The following is a 21,549-nucleotide window of genomic DNA, read 5'->3' on the forward strand; positions in this document are numbered from 1 at the left end:
TCGCACTGTTCATGTCGCACTGTTCATGTCGCACTAAGTTAATGTCGCATTGTTCATGTCGCACTGTTCATGTCACACTGTTCATATCGCACTGTACATGTCGCACTGTTTAGGTCACACTGTGCATGTCGCACTGTACATGTCGCACTGTTTATGTCGCGCTGTTCATGTCACACTGTTCATGTCGCACTGTTAATGTCACAATGTTTATGTCGCACTGTTCATATCGCACTGTTCATGTCACACTGTTCATGTCGCTCTGTTCATGTCGCTCTGTTCATGTCGCTCTGTTCATGTCACACTGTTCATGTCGCTCTGTTCATGTCGCTCTGTTCATGTCGCTCTGTTCATGTCACACTGTGCATGTCGCTCTGTTCATGTTCATGTCACACTGCTCATGTCGCACTGTTCATGTAACACTGGTTCATGTTACACTGTTAATGTCGCACTGATCATATCGCACTGGTTCATGTCGACATCACATCATCCTTACTGCTCAGCATACAGCTATGAAACTGATTAATCTACAATTTATTTTTAGTATTAAAATGTCTAATTTATTGAATAATTTTTTATTTTAATTTTTAATATTCTAAATTCAATCACAATTCATAAATTTTCATGGTTTCTGGCATGCCTTTAATGCAAACAACTGCAACAGCACAAATATCGGTGAACTTACTTCCATCCATTCTAAATTTTTCGTCTCATTTAACTTTAATGCAATTAAATATTTAAAAAGTCCAGTCAATAAAATGAAATTTAAACTCCAAAATATTTTGTGAATAGCCGTTTGATTGTTGATGTACATCCTCAATATCATAATGAAACAAAAGTAAGCATTAAGGATGTCAGCACAAAATAATACTGAAAATAGCTTAAACCAATCAATTGCTGGCTTTTGATCACTTTGATTGACACGAAATGAGTCAATTATCTCATGTGCTGTACCATTTGACATCTGTTGTGGCTGTATCATCATAAAGTCAATTTGTCCATCAATTGTTAGGGTCAGCAGGATTGAAAAGATTAGAATTGAGATGAGATGAATGAGAATCTCGAATGGGGTTATTGACAGCCATCGACTTATTTCAATCATTTTAAAATACGTTTTGACTTCGTTTCTGTCGTCGTGGGATGACATTGTGGGTGGGTGAGGGTGATGGTTAGGGTGGCTGGAAATTGCTCTAATGCAGGTCTGGATCTCTTTTATGGTGAGTTTTATGTCTGAATTTGATGATTTATTCTTACTCTTCTCATCAAAAACTGATTTTTAACAGAATTTTGTGAATTTTTTACTTCTTTTTTGATGATATCTGAGATTTTTAGCTCATTTTGTCATACACAGAAATGCTTTGATTCAGAATCTGTAAGATGTTATCTCTCAAACTTACAGCGACAGATCCAGTTGAATGTTAAGTCTAAAATTACAGAAAAAAGATTAAATTGTAATAATTTGACCGTCGAATTGATCATGGAAGCTGTCGATAGAGACGACACGATAAAAATAGATTTATTGATATTAATCATAGTCTGCATGACTTTGGGAGTTCGTAAAGTCACCTCCACTGGAGTCTGGATTCTAATTTAGTCTATACTTTGCTATACTTTAGAATCCAATACTTAAAAAAGAGAAAATTGAGTCTGGACTCGAATAAAAGTGACACAACAATGGATTCCTGCCAATTCTGATAAATATCACAAAATTAAGCTATAATTTGTCAATTAATTCAACCAATTACCTTATTTAAAATTGAATATTTAAATATAAATTCATAATAAATTTTGAAGTTTTAAAGAAATTTGCTCTTTTTTTTAAATTATTTGCTATTTTTTGTGATTTCTTACAAATTAATCAACTTTAATTCCTTATTAATCCAACACAATATTTAATTATTGCAATACTTCTTGTTATATAGTTAAAAAATTATAAAATTTTATTTTTTATTCTGAATTGTTTGTTATTGTTTACAAAAATATCTTACGTAAAATTGAAACTGCTTACGTATAATTTTTATTTTCACATTGTGCGCATGTGTAATTTTTTAAACATAATGCGCATCTATACATGCTTCGTTGTGAAAAACAACAATCTTTGTTGGAAATAATAAAATTAAATGTTTTTAAGGGGAAAATGAGATTGCTGATTTTAGAGATACTTAGGGTTCGGAGACCATTATTCATTTATTTTACAATTAATTGTAACTTGAAAGAGGTATGTATTAGAAGAATACCGCGGAGATACCGAAGACACCGAAGAGATCAAAGACCGAAGAGATCGAAGAACCGGAGACCAAGTCCAAATTCGAGTCCTAGACCTTTGACTGATGACCGATGGCCGTAGACCGTAGACCGAAGAAGAACCAAACATACCGAAGATAACAAAGATTTCGAAGATACCGAAGACCGAAGAACCGAAGATACTCGGAGACACCCGAAATGACCAAAGATACCTGAAGATACTCGGTGATATCCGAAGAGACTGAATATACTCGAGGATACTCGAAGATATCCGACGATACACGGAGATACCCAAAGATTCCGAAGGTACCCGAAGATACCGAAGATACCCGAAGATGCTCGAAGATAACCGAAGATACCCGAAGATACTGAAGATACCGAAGAAACCAAAGAGTCTTCGGACCTAGTCCTAGACCGACGACTTCAAGTTCTGCTAGTCAAGAAAAGAAATAACAAATCATCAAATAAAATTCAAATTTTTTTTCCATAATTTATTTTATTAAAACAGTTGAAAGTTTATCAATATTTTTATGTATGACCTTAAAGCAAGCAACATGAGCTGAACTACACTTAATAGTTTAGTAGATTAATATTAATAAATTGATAAATTCTATCATTTGTCCTTTGGGAGTAGCAAATTGTGTCTAACAGCCTTTATTTCCAACATATTGTCCAACGAGATGTTCACAATTGAATGCCTGGATTTGTACTTGCTACGTAATTAAGAAGCTCATCGCTGTCCTCACAAACGAATGGTTTTTCATGATAACAAGCCACATCATGCTGTAAATAGTCAAATTTGGATTAAAAAGTCATAAAATATTCAGCATAAATTCCTTCTTACCCATCCAATTCCATCATTATAGACATTATTAAGCATTCCCAAGCATGATTCTGGTGTTTTATTGATGTCATATTCTGCATTGTCTGGTTGTGGCTCCTTCTTATGTCCAGTTTGTGAAAATGGATTATATGCCCATCCAGCTGGTTTTTGATTTGTTGCTGGAATTTTAATACGATCAGCTGACCAAAACCAGCCATTGATGTTGAGTGGAAGTAAGTCTGTACGGCCTTCGCATGCTGAAATATATGACACAATTTTGAGGTTAGAATCTCAATTTTGCGGATAACCGAATTCATTGAGGCAAACCGAATACAGTTCGGCAAGCCGAACACAGTTCGGCAAATCGAATACAGTTCGGCAAACCGAATACAGTTCGGCAAATCGAATACAGTTCGGCAAACCGAACACAGTTTGGCAAACCGAATACATTTCGGAAAACCGATTACAGTTCGGAAAACCGAACAGAGTTCGGAAAACCGAACACAGTTCGGAAAACCGAATACAGTTCGGCAAACCGAATACAGTTCGGCAAACCGAATACAGTTCGGCAAACCGAACGGATGTGTCGTCGTTACATTGCTATGCTGCTCGGGCATCACTACTCACAATCAAAATCACATAATCGTCCCGACGTCCAAATGTATGGAACATCATTTGACTCGACCAACTTAATAATTAAATCATTTTCTTCTTGTGTCTCCAATGATACGGCATCCATACAATATTCACGACAAATATTACGGGCAGCTAACCAGTCAACACGCTTATTTTGATATTCTGGAACTTGACCGCTGTAGAAGTAGTTGTGACCATTAAATGTAAACTTTTTGGGTCCTATAATGGGATGAGAAATTGAGAATTTAATGATTTTGGATGTGATCAGCAATAGAGTTAGATGGAAAGGTATTTTAGGTAGGCGAGGCAGGGGGGGCAGAGGGGGTACATGGGGTGCATGGGGGGCATGGATAGCATAGGGGCTGAAGGTGATGTTGGGTTTACAATGCGCCTCAATAGAAGAAATGACCATGCTCTTATTTGTTCGGATCCATGAAGTTCTGACCAGAGTTGGCATGACTTTGGGAGTCCGGACACCAAAAGCCCCCTCCACTATGAAAGCACCTCTATATTACAGTCCGGATTTTAATGGACACGACTCCACATTTTATAGGAAACCCCTCCACATTGTAGTCCCACCAACTCTGGTTTGGACTCTAATCGAGAAGCTGTTTTGACCTTCTGGAGTCCAGAATCCCAAAGACCTTCCCAAATCTAGTTGACAGCTTGTATTAAGGAAGTCGAAAAGTGACTCTGAAGCTGGTCATATGTCAAGTTGACCTCCTGCAACTGCTACATACACTGTTGTCGACTGAGAGACTGACATAGTTCATACATAATGCAGATAAAGGCACTTTTTAGTCGACAATTCAGAAAAGATTGCCAGCATTCATGCTAGACGACTAGTATAGACGCAGTCACACGTGACCGACCATAGCACATCCAAATATTTCCAAGAAATCATGTCCAAAATGACAATCATTTATCATTTGTTTTTCTAATTATTAAAATTAACACCATTGAGGTCGGTAAACATGTTCATATTGTTGATGGATGTCGTGAACATTATGAAATTGAAAGTGATTACGTAAGATGTAGGAATTAGGTGATAATTGATTGGGTAAATGGATGTGAACTTCAAAAATAATAAATTTTGTTGATGAATTCTTAGTGATTTTGGGTTTGGTGATTTTTGAGATTTCTTTGGAATCTTTACGGGGATAGTGCGCACATGTCGGTAACCGGGCACATGTGACCACGTCTTTACCAGTCGTCTAGCATGAAAGCTGGCAATTATTCCTGAATTGTCGACTAAAAAGTGCCTTTATCTGCATTATGTTTGAACTATGTCCATTTCTCAGTCGACAGCGGTGTATGTAGCAGTTGCAGGAGGTCGACTTGACATATGATCAGCCTCAGAGTCACTTCTCGACTTTCCCTAATATGAGCTGTCAACTAGATTTGGAAGGTCTTTGGGATTCTAGACTCCAGAAGGTCCAAAAGAGCTCCTTGATTAAAGTCCAAACCAGAATTGGCAGGACATCAATGTGGAGGTGCTTCCTATAAAATGTGGAGTCGTGTCCATTAAAATCCGGACTCCAATGTACGGATGAATCCATAGTGAAAGCTCATTTTTGGGCTTTTGATGTCCGGACTCATGGAAAGATAAGACTCATCGGTAGCTGACGATAGACCTAGTTTTAGGCAGCACATGAGGATGCCCATGGATCACAATTGATCTGTACGACCAGCGAAGTAAGTAAGTAAGGACTCCAGACTCCCAAAGTCATGCCAACCTCAGCATCAATCACCAAAAAAATTGATACTTACGTGATGTACATTTTGACGGAATTGGTGCAGACAAGAATCTTGGCTTTGTGTTATCTTCGCAATCAATTGCACAAATACATAGTGCGATTGCTAAAAGTGTTAAAGTCTTCATCTAGAATGAAAAAAGTGATGAATTTAGATTGAAAATTAGTAAAGTTATGATAAATATTGTTGCGGATCTAATCAAGGTTTTTAAGGATGTTTTGATCAATTTTTTTGGAAAGAATGTGATAATGATGCATAGATGCTGGGAATTAGAAACTGGCAGAAGTTATTTAAAGACAGATTCAGCTTCCGATGAACTCTAAATACGAGACTTTACTCTAGAATGAGGAAGAATTTAGCAGAATTCTGTGAATCCTGGGTGGATTACACAACAGTCACGCTTGAGAGCGACATTTCAGACAAATCTTTAAACTCGGAAGTCTTGGTGTCGATATAAAGACCTAATCCCATATAAAGACAGAGTCACGACAGAACGGTGTCGGAATTTGGAACAGAATTGGATTAACGGAAGGCAGATCCAGTGGAAAAGGCTAAAAATCCATTCCCAGCTCAACGTTTTCTAGTCTAGAGTCAGAATTGAATGAATATAACACCAGGGCAGAGTCACACAGGCCTAAGGTATCTAAAAACGGAAATTTTCCCCGAAATTCCCGGGAACTTGAATTCTGGAAACCCTACATAGGCCTAAGATCTGATTTTTCACTTATTCTTCATCATGTGCTTTCCAAGATTCAACTTGATGGTCTTTGCACTTGAAATAATGATAATTATTGTGTAAATCACTAGAAAAAGCACCATTCTTCTTGGTGAATGTACCAAAACTCATGAAAATTGATTGATTTAATCCAATGGTCAGCAACATGTGTGACGCAGCACAGTGTAGTGCCTTAGAAATTCTCAGGTGTGTCCAGAATATTTTCATGAACTAAAACATGCCATAGCTCAAGGAAATAATGCCCACAATTAACAATTCACTTCCAAAAATCAATTTTCAGCTTCAAAATTCACTAATTTCACATGATCATGTTCAAAGCATCAACCTCAACCAGAGTTGCAAAACAGGCACCTGCGACAGAAATCATACAAATTATCAAGAATTTGTACGGGTTTTTGCCAGCCTCAGGTGCCTGTTTTGTAACTCTGACCTCAAAAATTGTCACAAAAATCAATCACAAAACTCACTTTGACTTTCTAGAATAAAATATTCAACTAAACTTCACAGACGACAACAATTAACTTGATTTTAGATGTGAAGACATCCACAACATTCAAGAGACTAACGAAGACCATAAGTAACATTAACAGTTTTATTGATTTTTTTGCTATAATATGTGATATTTTTCACTGGAATTATTAACACATGCGAAAAGATTCAACCAGCTGAAGTAATCGAGTCAAGGTCTTTTTTCAACGTAAATTGTGATAATTGATTACTTACAATGTGCTTGATAACCTCTCCTAGACGTGACATCAAGCTAGACGACTAAAACCATTAAGCTGTGATTTTTTCTACGAATTTTGTTTATTTTTTTATGGATGAATTATTTTTGGATGCATGTTTTGGTGACGATTTTTTGATGTATTTTAGTAAATATTGGGGGGTTTGTGGAAGTGTGACTTTGAAGCTGACTAAATGTCAAGTTCATACCTTGTTGTGGTATGAGCTGTAGCCCTGGGGATACCTGGTATCACATTTAACCTTTGGGCTACCTGGTGTCACCCTTAATTCTGGAATTACCTGGCAATACCGACTGTATCCATAAGGTTATCTGGTATCACATTCAATGCTGAAGTTACCGGGTATCATCCGTAATCCTGGGGTTGCCTGGTATCACTTGTATCCATTGAGTTTCCTGGTATTATCCATAACACCCTATTCCCTGATATCACCTGGGATGGTCGATTTCTTTTTCTCGAAAATTCTTAGCAAATTGAAGAATTTTTGTTTCAAAAAGAGAGTTTGACGTCCAAAACCTTAACTTCTTTTCCTCAACCCCTTCTTCTTCCTTACCGCCCCTACCCCACTTTCTATAAGCTTTTGCTATAACCACTGAATACATCGCTGGAGACCGATCTTTGTTTAAAGATAAGGAATTAGCAAGATGTACTTAAGAGCCTACCCAAGCTACCTGCTCTGCCGAGATAACCAATTTACAACATGTACTCAAAATCCTACCCAAGCAACCCTCATTGAACGTTGACAGCCCCCCAACAATCAACATATCAATGCTAAAACTTCCAACGATCTCCAATCCACAAAAAAAGACCAACAAAAATGATCATGATCGATTGTCATGATCACGAGGTTTATAATGCAGTTGGAGATTTCGTGGAAAGACAGATGGGCGTGCAAGAGAAGTAAACAAATCAATTTTCAATGGCATCTTTCGAGAATTGACAGCAATTTATTAATAAATTTTGAATAATTTACAGTCATAATTATTAAGTAAGATTTTTTCAGTCTCTCAGATTCTCTTTCAGTCTCTCTGAGTCTCTCTGAGTCTATTTGAGTCTCTCTGAGTCTCTCTTAGTCTCTTAATCCGGATTTTGGATCGATTACCCGACTTGTGCTACTTGTACCTGCCTACTAAATCCTATTAATCACTTGATATTATCAAAATTTGTCATAAAAAGCTATAAAAGCTCAATATCACCGTGAACTTTTCTGTTTCATTTTCAAAAATGTTCCATTGATGAATATCTTCAAAATATACATTTTTTTTGGATGTAACAGCAGAAACTGAGTCAGTCGGTATCAAATATTGTAAACATAAACAATCTTTAAATCAGTTTAAATTCAAATTATTCAAAATTATTGAAATTTATACAAATTTAATGAGTAAATAAGTGAAATTTACACAAATTAAAGCATAAAGCAACCACATTCCCAACCTCGTCTAGTAAAATTTCACATAAATAAAGTCATTCAAGTTTAATTTTCAAGGTTGAATTTGTTTTGTTGTGTTGAAGAACAATGGAATTCCTGCCTGATCATCTGTTGATTGAGATTTTTGAGTATTTAGATGCAAAAAACATTAAAAAGGTTGAAAAAGTCAGCGAAAGGTAAAGAATTTTAATAATTTGTCAAATTTGATCAAAAAATATCAATTTGGTATGGAAATAAAAAAAAAACAGGTTTTGAGCTTTTGATACGTAGAATAGCAATAAACAAGATGTTAAGGTTGAGTTGGTGGATTGCATCTTTGATGTGATTTGGTTGATTAAATGAAAAAAGATGAAATTTACTAAAAAAAATGTATTTTCTGATTTTTGTACTGAGTTTGAGTAAAGGTTGGTGGCTCGAAGCTCCTTAAACCCTCATCCCCCTTGGCTCCACCATGTACCAACCTAATTTTCTCGAGGTGAAGTCACATAGTGGGGCAAAGTCAAGCTATGCTCTGGTTAATACACGGTATTTTAGCCAAGCAAGCCCCAATACTTGCTAAGATCCGGCTTAATTGATACAAAATCCGACTTGGTTCGCATGACTCTAGTATGATGCCAGACTTAAATCAAATGGGATCCGGCATAATATCAAATATGTCCCAACCCCTCTAGAATCACCTTTTCCCTCTAGAAGCACCCCAACCTAGACAGCCACAATTTTGAATCACTAAAAACTGTTGAAACTCTACTAATTTAATTCTATCACCCACAGATGGAAGCAGCTAATCATCTCATCATCCAGAATCATGAGAAAATTTACAATTTTATCATACGAGAAACGAGATGATGGCTTATCATTTGATGATGCAATAAGTAAACCAGAAGACAGACGACAACAAATAATTGAACAATTTGACAAATTAGAAGATGAAATGAAGCAACATTCATACAGAAATATTGTCATTATGTTTTCGGATGCATCATTAATACCTAAAGAGAAATATTTGGATATTGTCGAAAATTGCTTTACAAGAATTGAGAAAATTAAAATAATGGAACCTGATAATTATTTGATGATGAAGACATTGAGGTAAGATTGTCTGGAATTGATGTATGGGGCATGTCAAGAGAGAGGGTAAAGGGTGGGATGAGGCTATGGAGTCGGAATTGGTATTCTGACTCAAAGGGAGTAAGGGAGTCCAGACAACTCTGGGTGGAAGTGGTACGGTTCGGTACAATAGTACACCAAGGTATGACAAGCAGGAACCTATACCGTACAAATGGTACCATACCCTACCACTTCTGGATAAGTCGACCCTTGATTGGAGTCAACTATTCACTTATGTAACCCTATTAAACCCCGCATCATCTCTCCCTAAGAGTGTCTCTGACTTGATTCAGGATTTAGTGAAATTCGATCAGAATTTCGAGTTTAGCTGCTTAACATCTTCAAGTTAATCTTCCGCCGATGACCTCTTATGCAGATTGTTACCTGCTCTAATTGACTCCTAATGATTAACTTCAATAGTATGTCGACTTTGTTGACTGTGGCCGACTTCTCGTGATGTGATACGGTACGGAACGACTAGACTGAGGTATCCTAACAAGCAATGAAACAGGTTTGGATATTGTAGTGGTTTTGTACTAGTGATATACCTATAACCATGCCGTACCTGGAGAAACAGGCTACTCGACTTAAGTACCGTATTTCTTGCCTTTTCTATACCTTCAACCAGAGTTGGCAGGACTCTAATTCAGGGCCTTTAGAGTCCAGACTTCCAAAGTCCTGCCAACTCTGCCTTCTACCTTATAAAAACCAGAGTGTGGCCGTCTCAAATTCGAGTTTTTCGACATTTGATTGTCAAAAAATTCGAAAAATTCGAACTAAACTTATTTTAAACTAGAGTATCGGGAGCGCCCGTGGCGCCCCATCTTCAGAATTTTCAGCTTCACATAGCTTCATGTGGCATCACATTACACCCCCCATACCCCCTGATACCCTTCAATTTTCGGCTTCACATGGCTTCACAAAATGGCTTCACATGGCTTCCGTTCTTGTATCAGCAAAGGAATTGGGTGTTTATAATATAGATTAAAAATTTACGTTACGAAGAAAAGTAAAAGTAACGGTCAAAAAAAATTTGAATATTAACGACAAAAAAAATTTGAAAAAATTTAACGGTCGCTTTTGAGAAAGCCACGCTCCGATAAAAACTTTGAATTAGAACATTGAATTTTTAACCTTAACTCTTCCACAGCTTCATATCATCAACATTATGGGAACTAAAATTCGATCCACTAAATGACGATAACTTTGATGACTTTGAACCAATTATCTTGCCGAAATTGAAAGTCTGTGAAGTTAAAAAATCAATAAAAATCCTCAAATACATTCGAGCGCCGAATTTGAAGACACTAATGCTGAAAAACTGCAAAAATTACGACGAAAATCTCGAAAATTTCCTTAAAAAGTCCAAAAAATTGAAAAAATTGGAATTTGAGGCTGAATTTTCATTAGATTTGGTCAGCACAGCGTTCAGCCTGGAATATCTTGAGATCACAGACATCAAAAGTCCGAATTTTATGGCCTTATTCAAAAGCTTCATCATTCCGCACCAAAATACCCTCAAAGTCCTCAAAATCACCCAACGTAATTCCGATTGTAAGGAAATTTTGGCATTTGTGATTGAAAATTTGAGGTTAGAAACTCTCGACTGTTGTGGACGACTTGATGTACATCAAAATACAGAGATATTGGATATAATGTCTGAAAATGCATCAATTAAGAACCTTTACATTGCATTTAATGCCTACAACAGGAACTCAATTGTACATTTAGATCATATGGACATGGAACTAAAAATTATCAAAAAATGCACAAAAATTGAAAATTTAAAAATTGATTATTTAAATGGAAAATTTGAGAATTTCCTCAAACAAATTCAAGGAAGTGACTTTAAGACTTTTGAAATTGGATTTGGAAATTCTGTGGAATCGACAGACATTAAGTATGACAAATTGGATGTCCTGACTGTCAAGCGAATCGCATTTGAGACGGAAATAAGAAGTCTTGTCAATTTTACAGCTGCATTTCCTAACCTCAAAAAGTTAACATTTGAGCGACTTACAATCCAAAATTATGCTGATTATTTCCATCAAATGTTCAAGACGTGCAGGAATTTAGAGGAAATTGAGATTAAAAGGTTGTCAGGCACGGCTGAGGATCTGTACGAGTCACTAAAGTCTGACGATTGTCATTTAAAGATGTTAAAAATTCAAGTCTCAAAAATATCGGAAGCTAGAAAAATTGAAGAAATATTCAAAAATGCGTCATTTAATGTCCAAATATTCTCAATTTCTGATCAAAAGAGAGTCGAATGGGACAAGTTTGTCAATTCTTATGACTTGTGTATTTATGATGATGATGATTTTTAATAAAGTTGCTCAAAATCTGTTAATTGATCAAAAATCTCTCACTTGTCGTGACTCTCACTTGTTTGTAGAACTCTGTGACAGAGTCATGTCAACCTGGTGCTGGATTTTGTATCAATTAACCGACTTATGCTATTTGGGTTGAGAATTGAATTGTTGTAGTTGATTTGGAATTATTTAATATGAATTTTTGGAATAGGTTAGGGTTCTCTATCAGAAGCTATTGCAATGGACACCTTAATTCATTGTCTAGGCATATACAATTGATGAACATAGCCAGGAGCCGGTTTCTTATTCTACCCAATATATCAAACTTACCCTACCGAGGTAAACTATCTCACTCTACTCAGGAAACCTGCCTTACCTTCCTCGGATACTTTACCTTACTCTACCTTGGTGCCTCACCTTATTCTACCTGGTTAGCCTACTTTACCCTCCTCATGAATCCTACCTTACCCTTCCCAGTAAATCTACCTTACCCTACTCGGGTAATCAACCATAACCTACCCAGGTGGTTTGAATTACTCAAAAGAAAGACTATCCTAGATCAGAACTGTCCTAGAGTAAAACTATGCTAGGGTACCTAAACTACTCATCCCCCAGCCCTAGGTTAGGGGGAAGAGGGGGAAGAGGGGGAAGAGGGGGAAGAGGGGGAAGAGGGGGAAGAGGGGGAAGAGGGGGAAGAGGGGGAAGAGGGGGAAGAGGGGGAAGAGGGGGAAGAGGGGGAAGAGGGGGAAGAGGGGGAAGAGGGGAAGAGGGGGAAGAGGGGAAGAGGGGAAGAGGGGGAAGAGGGGGAAGAGGAGGAAAAAGAGGAAAAAGAGGAAAAAGAGGAAAAGGAAAATTGGTGAGCAGGGGGAGAAGAGGAAGGAAAGAGGGAGAGAAGGGTGTAGTGGAGAAAGGGGGCCAAAAGGAGTAATAGAAGCACTAGAGAGTAGATGGGAAGAAGGATCAAGAAGGAAATGGAAGAATCACGTAATTGCAAAACCTTGCCTTATTAAGTAACTGGAAATACTAATAATTATATATGACAAATGACTATAAATAGAACATAACTCATAAAACTGACTACCCCACACCCTCCCACATCTTAACAATATCTTCTACTGCCGACCTTGAGTAGCATATCGTACAGATTCGACCTTGTTCCCACCGTTGTCATGCCAATTGAAAAAATATGATTTTTTATTTTATTTTATTTTTTATTGTCACATCACGTAAGTGTCATGTAAGTACGCTCATTGACTTTTCAGCCTACATTTATTTGTACAAAAATAACAACAAAAGTATGACAAAATAGACATTACAGCACATTTAACCAATGATATTCTTACTTTTGGTTCCATCAAAGAATTTAAGGACATCCGCATTGAAGGCATTCAAGTCATCATTGTAGTCCTTGACATAGCGGAGTTCACACATCTTGATATTATCAGGTTTGAGCATATGTTTGCAGAATATGCAGCTATCGTAAGCATTTTTGATGGCTGTAGCTTCAATGGTTCTATTTTGGGCGCAATTACCGACCAATGTTCCCCAATTCTCATCGCTCTGAATTTCCTGCCTGACACATCCATCAAAGGCCAGACGTGCAGCATCCTCACTCTTGAGTCGATTAAATATGCAGCCATCGATGGTCTTAATGTTGTCAATTGTTATCGGATGTTTATCAATTTTACCGCAGGTTTCAAAATTTCTGGTAATATTTTGAAGTTTTACGTCACGCGATGCAGCACACTTGTTGAATTTTTTGAGGTATTCATCCTTTTCGGAGATTTTAATTTTTACACATTCCTCAAAATTGAGCATTAGTTTTGTTTTGTATTTATGATTGTCACGCTCACAGTCATCGAATCTCTTATCGCTTGCCTTTTTCTCCATAATCTCACATGATGTACACCATTCGAAGTTACGTCTCAAGTCGACAAATTTGAGATTCTTAAGATGTGTGAGATTCTCTTTAAAATAATTCAATTGATTCTCATTTAATGAGATTTTCTCAATTTTTGGATTATTTTTGAAGAAATTGTCTTCAATTCTCTTGAGTTGATTCATATCCACATGGAATTCTCGGAGATTTGGGAGGAATTTGAGGGTTGAGTTGACTAATGTGTTGATCTGATTTCCGTATAAAAATAGAACTTCCAAATTTGTAAGATTCTCAAATGTCTCTTTTGGGAAATTTTCAATTTTATTGCTGCCTAAATTGAGAATTTTCAGCTTCTTCATGCCTTTAAAGTCCTGATTTCTGATGTATTTAAGCTTCGTACCAACAACTTCAAGTTTCTCCAAATTTATCAATTTTTCACCAATTTTTGACGGTAAATTTTCAGTCATACCAAACGGCTTAATCACCAAACTCTTAATCTGCTCCAATTTTACATCTTTATTGATGTCAAAGCCTTGAACTTCAGTTTGTGTTGAGTAATTCAGTCCACTTGTCATGTTACAAACGACACCACATCCACTCTTATCAGTCAAACATGGTTCGGATGATGAAATTTGACATTTTAGAGTAATGTTTACTATTGAGCACTCAATTATGTTGAGTGTGGTCGCGATAAGAATTAAAACAATTAAAGGCGGTATTTCCTTCATTACTGAATGATTTAATTGAGAAGACTAACGGAATTTTGAGATTTTTTAAGAGTTTTATTTAAAATATTTCGCAATTTTTAATTGAGTTTTGTAGTTGCTTATGGATTTTGAGATTATTTCTTGATTTTTGAATGAGAATTAGAAATGAATTTGAGAAAATCTTTGTTGATGTCCGAGACAAGAATTGTTGATAAATTTTGTCATTTTATGAATGAATTTTGAATCATATTTGACGAATTTTGAAGAATTTTGAATGAATTTTTGACGAATTTTGAATAAAATTTGAAGAATTTTGAAAAATTTTGAATTAAATTTGACGAATTTTAGTGAATTTTAAATCAAATTTGACGAATTTTAAAGAATTTTTGATCAAATTTGAAAAATTTTGATAAATTTTGAACCAAATTTGAAGAATTTTGATGAATTTTGAATCAAGTTTGACGATTTTTGATGAATTTTGACGAGTTTCTATGAATTTTAAAGAATTTTTGATCAAATTTGACGAATTTTGGTGAATTTTGAATCAAATTTCTTAAATTTTGACAGACTTTTCTGATTCTGATGACAATTCTGATGAATTCATTACAATATTTATCACATCGATCAGTTCCACACCTCTGAGCCTCCCTCAGACACCGCTAAGTCACCTTTCTGATATCAAAATATCAAAAAATCCGAAATATTCCCAAATGACACTCTGATATCAATATTAAGTGCATTATGAAACCTTAAAAATGCAGCCCGCCACTCAGACTAGACGTGCTGATGGTAGTAGATCATCAGACACTCCAGACTGTTCCTCAGACTATCAGATAATCGCAACTCGTGCAGATCACTTGTGAATAATTTTCTAAAAAATTCTCCTCAAGGTAAGTCCATCCATACCTCATAAATATTAACCAACGTGAATATTCCATAGACATCGTCACCTGTTCCTTATCATGCAAGACAAGTCAATGTATTCCACATTACACTAATCCCATAATAATAATAATAATTTAATTAAAATTCCAAAATAATAAAATACAAAAAAAAATGTTTTTATTATTCTCGTTAAGGTAGGCTGGCTAGGGGATATTCGCAATATATTGGGAACTTGACTGGGAAAAATCGGGACATTTCTAAGTCAGACTGAGAATCTAGGCGGTATCGGCGGTATTTATATGAATCACAGCGGTATTTAGCGGTATTTGCATGGATACCGTGGTATTACCGCGGAGATTCTCAGCCTGATTTCTAAGTTTGGCAATATTGGAGCTCTTTTGGACTATTTTGAGGCTTAATATTCGAAGAACTATTTAAATCTATAATATAAAATACCCAATTCCTTTGCTGATACAAGAACAGAAGCTATTTTGTGAAGCTGACAATTGTGGGGTATCAGTGGGTATGGGTGGTGTGTGATGTGATGCCATATGAAGTCATGTGAAGCTTTGTGATGCCAAATGAAATCATTTGATGCCACATAAAGCTGAAGTTATGGGGGGTCATATGAAGCCATATGAAGCCATTTTGTGAAGCCGTCTGAAGCTGAAATTTCTGAAGACAGGCGCTTCCGAATCCACTAGTTAAGTTATAAAAATTCTTGAACCCGTTCCCCTTGAACCCCTTGAACCTTAGGATTTCCCAATAGGAAAATGTTCAAAATTTGTCAAAAATTCCAAAATTTGTGTAGAATTTTTGACTTGTTGAAGAATCAGGACATTTTGAAGCTTTGTCGGGACACATCCTGGTATTGGAAATTGACAAGTGTAAGTAAGCAACAGATCCAGCTTCAGACGACTCCTGTGAGAGATCATGGATCACAACTGATCTGTATGACCAGCAAAATAAGAAGTGAGTCGGGACACAGTAGCAAGGTAGACATTATCCTGACAAAAATACAGCACATAGCCACCCAAGGTGGCGGTTAAGGTCTCATTCCAAAAAAAAAAACCAGCTTTCAATCCATTCTAAATCACGAATTTTTTAATTAGAATTCATTGAAGTTAAAAAAAATTGTCAAGTCGACACTAAAATATAAATAACACAGACAATAACGGACGTCTTTCTAGTTTTTAAACGTCATCCAAACTCGACCAACACGACCCCGCAAAGCTGTCCAAGGAAAATAGAAAGAAAAAAAAAAAATGAAAATTTTTGTATTAATTTGCATTTTAAATTTAATTTTATATGTAAAATATGTGGAATGTGGTTCAGGTGATTATGTAGAGCCATTGGAACTGCCACCATCACAACAAATGCGAGCCCGACAAGCACCAAAGCCTGAAGAGGATAAAGTTAAATCAGTTTTAGAAGCACTTGCTGTTGGTGATATTGATCAAGTTATTGAAAAAGCTGAGGAAATAAGAGATCATGTTAGGAATAATCAGGAGGCAAAGTTGTATCTGGAAAAGGCTGTGAATGGTATTTTTGATAATAGTAATGATGCATGTTAGCTGATGTTGTGGTGAAATTTTTTGTTAAATTTGTCAAGAAAAAAAAAACGTTAATAAAGTGAAATATTTAGAAAATTAATGAATTGCTTTGGATTATTAAATGCTGGGGATGTGCTGCAGATTCGTCATCAGAAGCCTAAATGCTTTAAAATAGCAAACAAAAATTTCAAAAATTAAAAGATCGTTACAAAATAAACGGGTTTTTAACCCTCTGTGGAGGGTAGAGGCGTGTCCGAATGTCCACCCTGGCTACGCACCTACCGGTCATGTTCATGGTTGCTATTCGATGCTTACCAACAGGATATTGCCCTTTATTTAGTAAACTCAGTGCTTGAAGTCGACTCAGATTTTTTTATGTGAAATTAGACACAAATTTATTCCAATTTCGGATGTAAAATTCATGTCGACATCAAGCTTTGGGTAAGTTAAAGTACAATTAATCAACTCGAATCGTTTACTTATTACGTAACGTGAAAAATTCATCTTTTGACCCCTCCAATCACACCCCTCCCCTCTTCCTCTGCAGTATAATTTCCACAAATCTATATTATAAACATCCAATTCCTTTGCTGATACAAGAACGAAAGCCATGTGAAGCCATTTTGTGAAGCCATGTGAAGCCAAAAATTAAGGGGTATCAGGGGTAATGTGGGTTTAATGTGATGCCACGTGAAGCTGAACATTCTGAAGATGGGGCGCCACGGGCGCTCCCGATACTCTAGTTAATAAATAAACGATCTTCATAAAAGTCTTGACCTAATATTAGCAATTCCACGTATTCGTATGACATTTCAAGGCAAGTTAATGACTAGACTTTAATTTCTTTGATTTCCTTGGCTGATGAGCACATGGGTCCATTGCAGCGCGGACAGGTTGATAAATAGACATCCTTGCAAATATCATTGGTCATACAGATCAATTGTGATCCATGACCTTGTTCAAACGTGGTCTAAAAATGACTCATTAAAAGGCTGATCTTGGTCAATTGCCAATATCAATTTGAGGATCAAACTGCCTCCCTACTTCCTCCTTTGTATTGGAAAGACATCTTCAATTTGTTAATTTTTTTTATGATATAAATCCCTTGGCTACGCCTCTAAGCAATGACATCCTACTTTTTTTCATCAGAGATGACTGGGTTTAACTTGAGCCTAGCCCTCGTCATGCCCGACCCAAGATAACTAAACTTAACTTTAGACCAAGACTAAATTAATCCAAAGTCCAACTTTACAATCCATTTGGAGTTCAAAAATTGAAAAATTGACCAGTCAAGTCTACCTGGGACAGGATGTTTGAAAATTTAATCGATGCATGCGTTCTGAGTAGCTAGAAGTGAACATAATAAAGCATCTAACTACACATTAGGGTGAAAATTCATTGAAAATGCCAAATAATTCCTCAACAATCCTCAAAGTCAACTTGGAATTTGTATGAAAAAAAAAACGCAATAAGTTAACGACCTCCTTAACTCCAATTCCAATTACTGAATGAAATCATAAAAATAGTCAATCACGATTTAATTTCTATTTTATTATCATTAAGTGACACTAATTAAGCTAGACTATAAAATTACAAAATAAAAAATATTGTCGAAAATTTTTACGTTATCAAAAATTTGAATATTTTACATATCAATACATATCAAAGGAATCCGTTATTGTAGAATTTGAATTGATTAATACGAGGGAAAATTAGGACATTGACTATGGATTATCAGAGAGAATTTTTCGTTTAGGATAAGATCGTGTGTGAGTCTTATTTATTTAATTTATTTTAATTTAATTTATTTATTTAAAACGACATTACGGATACGCAAAAAAGTAAGATAGATTTGGTGAGAAATTATAGGTAGAAGAACAAATTGATTAATTAAATTTTTTATTGTTAGGTTAATGAGCCTAATAGTGCTAACAGTCCTAGCAGACTTAACTAGACCAGATTTCAGGCAGGAATTAATGACTTAGGCAGAACTAAGTCTTTTTGGCCTCAACAATAATTGAGGAATTAATTGGTAGCCGGTTTATATTAAGACAGAGAGATAAAGGAGGTGAACTTTAGTTGCTGGATTTGATATGGCATAGTTTGGCACATCCAGTACAAGTTTTGAGGTTTAAGGAAGAAATCTTTGCTAGTTTTATTCAGTTTTGGATCATTACAGGCTCTTCAACTGAATTATCCGTAAGTTAGTCATATTTATTATTTCAGCTGTGATATTTAGTGAAGAAATTGACATAAAAAGTGTCATAAATTATTTTTATAAAATTATATCAAGGCTGAAATAAATCAGCACATAAAAAATTTAACACTCATTAACTTTTTACACTATAGCAAAGGTTAATTTAGATATTTCAGTGAAGTGAGAAAAGTTGATTAATAATAGTAGATTGTGAATAGTGTAAAAAGTGAGAATTAAAAATATTGAGAAAACACATGGAAGAAAAAGATTAAATCCTAAGATTAAAAATTAATCCAGTCATTTTATCACTGGATGTTGGTTGAATTATATCTCTGGATGTTATTTAAGTGATAGAAGATTATCATAAATAAAGTGTTGTATATATTAAATTCATTTAAGATGAAAATTTAGATATAGAGTAAGATCCAGTAAAATTTTGAGATCTTGATATAAAATTTGATCGTACATTGGAAGTGAAAATTATAGCAAATGTGAATGTATTGTATGAATGCATTTTAAAATTTGTCGATTTAGAGACATTTTACATACAAAAAAATTATTATAGGAAATTACCGAATTTTTTAATTTTTGAATTTTTATAGGAACTTTAAATTACAAAAAGTCGTTAAAAGTTTGTTGACATTTTGTCTCGTGTGAGAGCAAAAATATATTTTGTACTTGAATTATTTTATTTTTGATACAAATAATTAGTTATCCTCAAATTTTAATAGCTTAGCTATAATATTGAGATGAAAGAAGGTTGTTTAAAAGCACAGAAAGACATAAAAGTAGTCTATTTAATTTATTTGCATATTTTAAAAAATATATAAATTCATGTGTTTATCGTGAACAGTTTAATTAATTTATTTAATGACTAAGAAGTCAAGTTTATGGAATTACCATGAGATTTAGTTGTATATAATCAGTAAGTTACAATCATTGATATTAATATTCCATAATTTATTTTTAGATTCGATAATTTAGTGTGAAAAAATTTCACGTGTGAATTTAATTGAAGGATGTAAATGTATGAAGCTAACATCGTTTGATGACAAAAATAGAATCGGTTTTGGATATTTGGATTGCTCGATATTGATTAAAGTGAATATTTATTCGTGAATGAAAGATCAGAAAAATAATGTGAATGTTTAGTTTGTATTGATCACCAGATATTTGTGATAGATTGTCAAGTTGTGACTTAATATATTTAAGGATTCAATGAGTTAAATAGACTTGCATGTGTGATAACAATTGAAGCAATTAAATTTTATTTAGCTTTAATCTGATAGATAAATAGAACAGTCTAATGCTGGATCAATTGGTGGATGTTCTTGATAAAGAAATTTTTAAGTTAGAGCTAGTTTAACGTGATAGTGATAAAGAAAATAGTTTCAACATCCAGTCTAATTAATTAATATTAATATGCGAAAGACGTTTAAGTCTAATCTGATTTTTAATTTAATCAATTTAGAAAATTATAAAAGTCTAGGGTTTTCTTGTGATAACTTGTGTGAAATATTTAATTAATTTATTTATGAGTAATAGGTCAATATATTGTGAGATTATTTAATTGATATTCAATCAGTGTTCTACATAATCAATAATTTTAAATTCATCCATTCGGTAAATTTAGGACAAACATCCACTTATTAAACTTAATGAAAGCATGTATCAAATGCTCCAAGAAAGTTTCGTTTGATGACACTTTATTAGTGTGTGGATATTTGGATTGTTTGTCATGGATCCATAGTAGTTGTTTGAATAATAATAAAAGATCCGAGAGTCATTTAAGTGAGTGGTTTTGTGAAGAGCATGAGCATTTAGTGTATGGAATATCAAGTCAATTTAGTGATTCAGTTAATTATAAAGACTTAAACATGTCAGATATTGAATGTGTTGTTTGTAAGGAAGTTATCAAAAAGAACATTCATGTTTGCATTGGATGTGAAGATCACTACCATGAAGACTGTTTAAGTGATGAGGAATTGTTAAGTGTGGAAGATAATTTCGATTTTGTGTGTGAGGATTGCATGAAAATCAAGAACAATCTGTTGAGAAAAAAGAAGTTAGTGACAGGAGAGGAAGAAGCTTCTAATCGAGCAATAAATTGTGGAGCTGCTCAAAACGAGTCAACATTTGCTGAAAAGGCATTTGAATATTTTGATAAGCAGTCGGCTTTGACGCTTCCAGACGTTGTTGATACAGATTTATCCTAACATTTTATGAAGCTCTTGTAAGTACACAACATAAATTTAGTGATCATGAAAACATTACACGGCTTCAAGGTGCTATTAAAAATATTGAAGTTAGACGCAGAAAAAGTAAAGGGTTGTTCAATGTTAAGACTTATAAGAAGTGTTTGGAAAAGGTTAATGAAAGGTTGAAGTTTAATAAATACAGTCAGTAATGACGCTAAGGAATTGTTAACATATCCAGCACTTAATTCAGATCAACTTCATAAATTAATCTATTATATAGATCAAATTCGTAATTTCAATTATTTAGCCGAAGCATAGGATCTTTCATATATCAATAATAAGATGTTT

General features: G+C 34.9%; 3 protein-coding genes across 3 annotated transcripts; 1 reads left to right on the top strand and 2 right to left on the bottom strand.

Annotated features, from left to right (window-relative positions):
* Window positions 1–530: 530 nt before the first annotated feature.
* LOC139099154 (transmembrane protein 203) lies at window positions 531–1,926 on the bottom strand. Its single transcript, XM_070651546.1, has 2 exons — window positions 1,743–1,926; window positions 531–1,421 (listed from the first exon to the last, which is right to left on the bottom strand). Exon 2 carries the CDS (start codon window positions 1,142–1,144, stop codon window positions 620–622), a length of 525 nt encoding a protein of 174 aa, XP_070507647.1. The 5' UTR covers window positions 1,145–1,421; window positions 1,743–1,926; the 3' UTR covers window positions 531–619.
* Window positions 1,927–2,706: 780 nt separating this feature from the next.
* LOC139099150 (uncharacterized) lies at window positions 2,707–6,764 on the bottom strand. Its single transcript, XM_070651542.1, has 5 exons — window positions 6,659–6,764; window positions 5,471–5,582; window positions 3,692–3,919; window positions 3,086–3,321; window positions 2,707–3,024 (listed from the first exon to the last, which is right to left on the bottom strand). Exons 2-5 carry the CDS (start codon window positions 5,580–5,582, stop codon window positions 2,926–2,928), a joined length of 675 nt encoding a protein of 224 aa, XP_070507643.1. The 5' UTR covers window positions 6,659–6,764; the 3' UTR covers window positions 2,707–2,925.
* A 1,474-nt stretch (window positions 6,765–8,238) lies between these two features.
* LOC139099148 (uncharacterized) lies at window positions 8,239–11,947 on the top strand. The gene is made up of 3 exons (XM_070651540.1): window positions 8,239–8,539; window positions 9,135–9,452; window positions 10,621–11,947. Exons 1-3 carry the CDS (start codon window positions 8,451–8,453, stop codon window positions 11,795–11,797), a joined length of 1,584 nt encoding a protein of 527 aa, XP_070507641.1. The 5' UTR covers window positions 8,239–8,450; the 3' UTR covers window positions 11,798–11,947.
* The last annotated feature ends 9,602 nt before the right edge of the window (window positions 11,948–21,549 follow it).

This window comes from Chironomus tepperi, unplaced genomic scaffold (genome assembly GCF_022539635.2).
Source record: "Chironomus tepperi strain 1889 unplaced genomic scaffold, CSIRO-AGI_Ctep_v1 contig_464, whole genome shotgun sequence".
Classification (NCBI taxonomy): Eukaryota; Metazoa; Arthropoda; class Insecta; order Diptera; family Chironomidae; genus Chironomus; species Chironomus tepperi.

Excerpts from the sequence above, each read along its gene's own strand:
- LOC139099148 (XM_070651540.1), top strand. The coding sequence starts at position 8,451 with ATGGAATTCCTGCCTGATCATCTGTTGATTGAGATTTTTGAGTATTTA. Across the intron at positions 8,540-9,134 it reads GTTGAAAAAGTCAGCGAAAG|ATGGAAGCAGCTAATCATCT; the intron begins GTAAAGAATTTT and ends TATCACCCACAG. Across the intron at positions 9,453-10,620 it reads TTGATGATGAAGACATTGAG|CTTCATATCATCAACATTAT; the intron begins GTAAGATTGTCT and ends ACTCTTCCACAG.
- LOC139099154 (XM_070651546.1), bottom strand. The coding sequence starts at position 1,144 with ATGTCATCCCACGACGACAGAAACGAAGTCAAAACGTATTTTAAAATG.
- LOC139099150 (XM_070651542.1), bottom strand. The coding sequence starts at position 5,582 with ATGAAGACTTTAACACTTTTAGCAATCGCACTATGTATTTGTGCAATT. Across the intron at positions 3,920-5,470 it reads TCCGTCAAAATGTACATCAC|GACCCAAAAAGTTTACATTT; the intron begins GTAAGTATCAAT and ends ATCCCATTATAG. Across the intron at positions 3,025-3,085 it reads ATAATGATGGAATTGGATGG|CATGATGTGGCTTGTTATCA; the intron begins GTAAGAAGGAAT and ends GACTATTTACAG.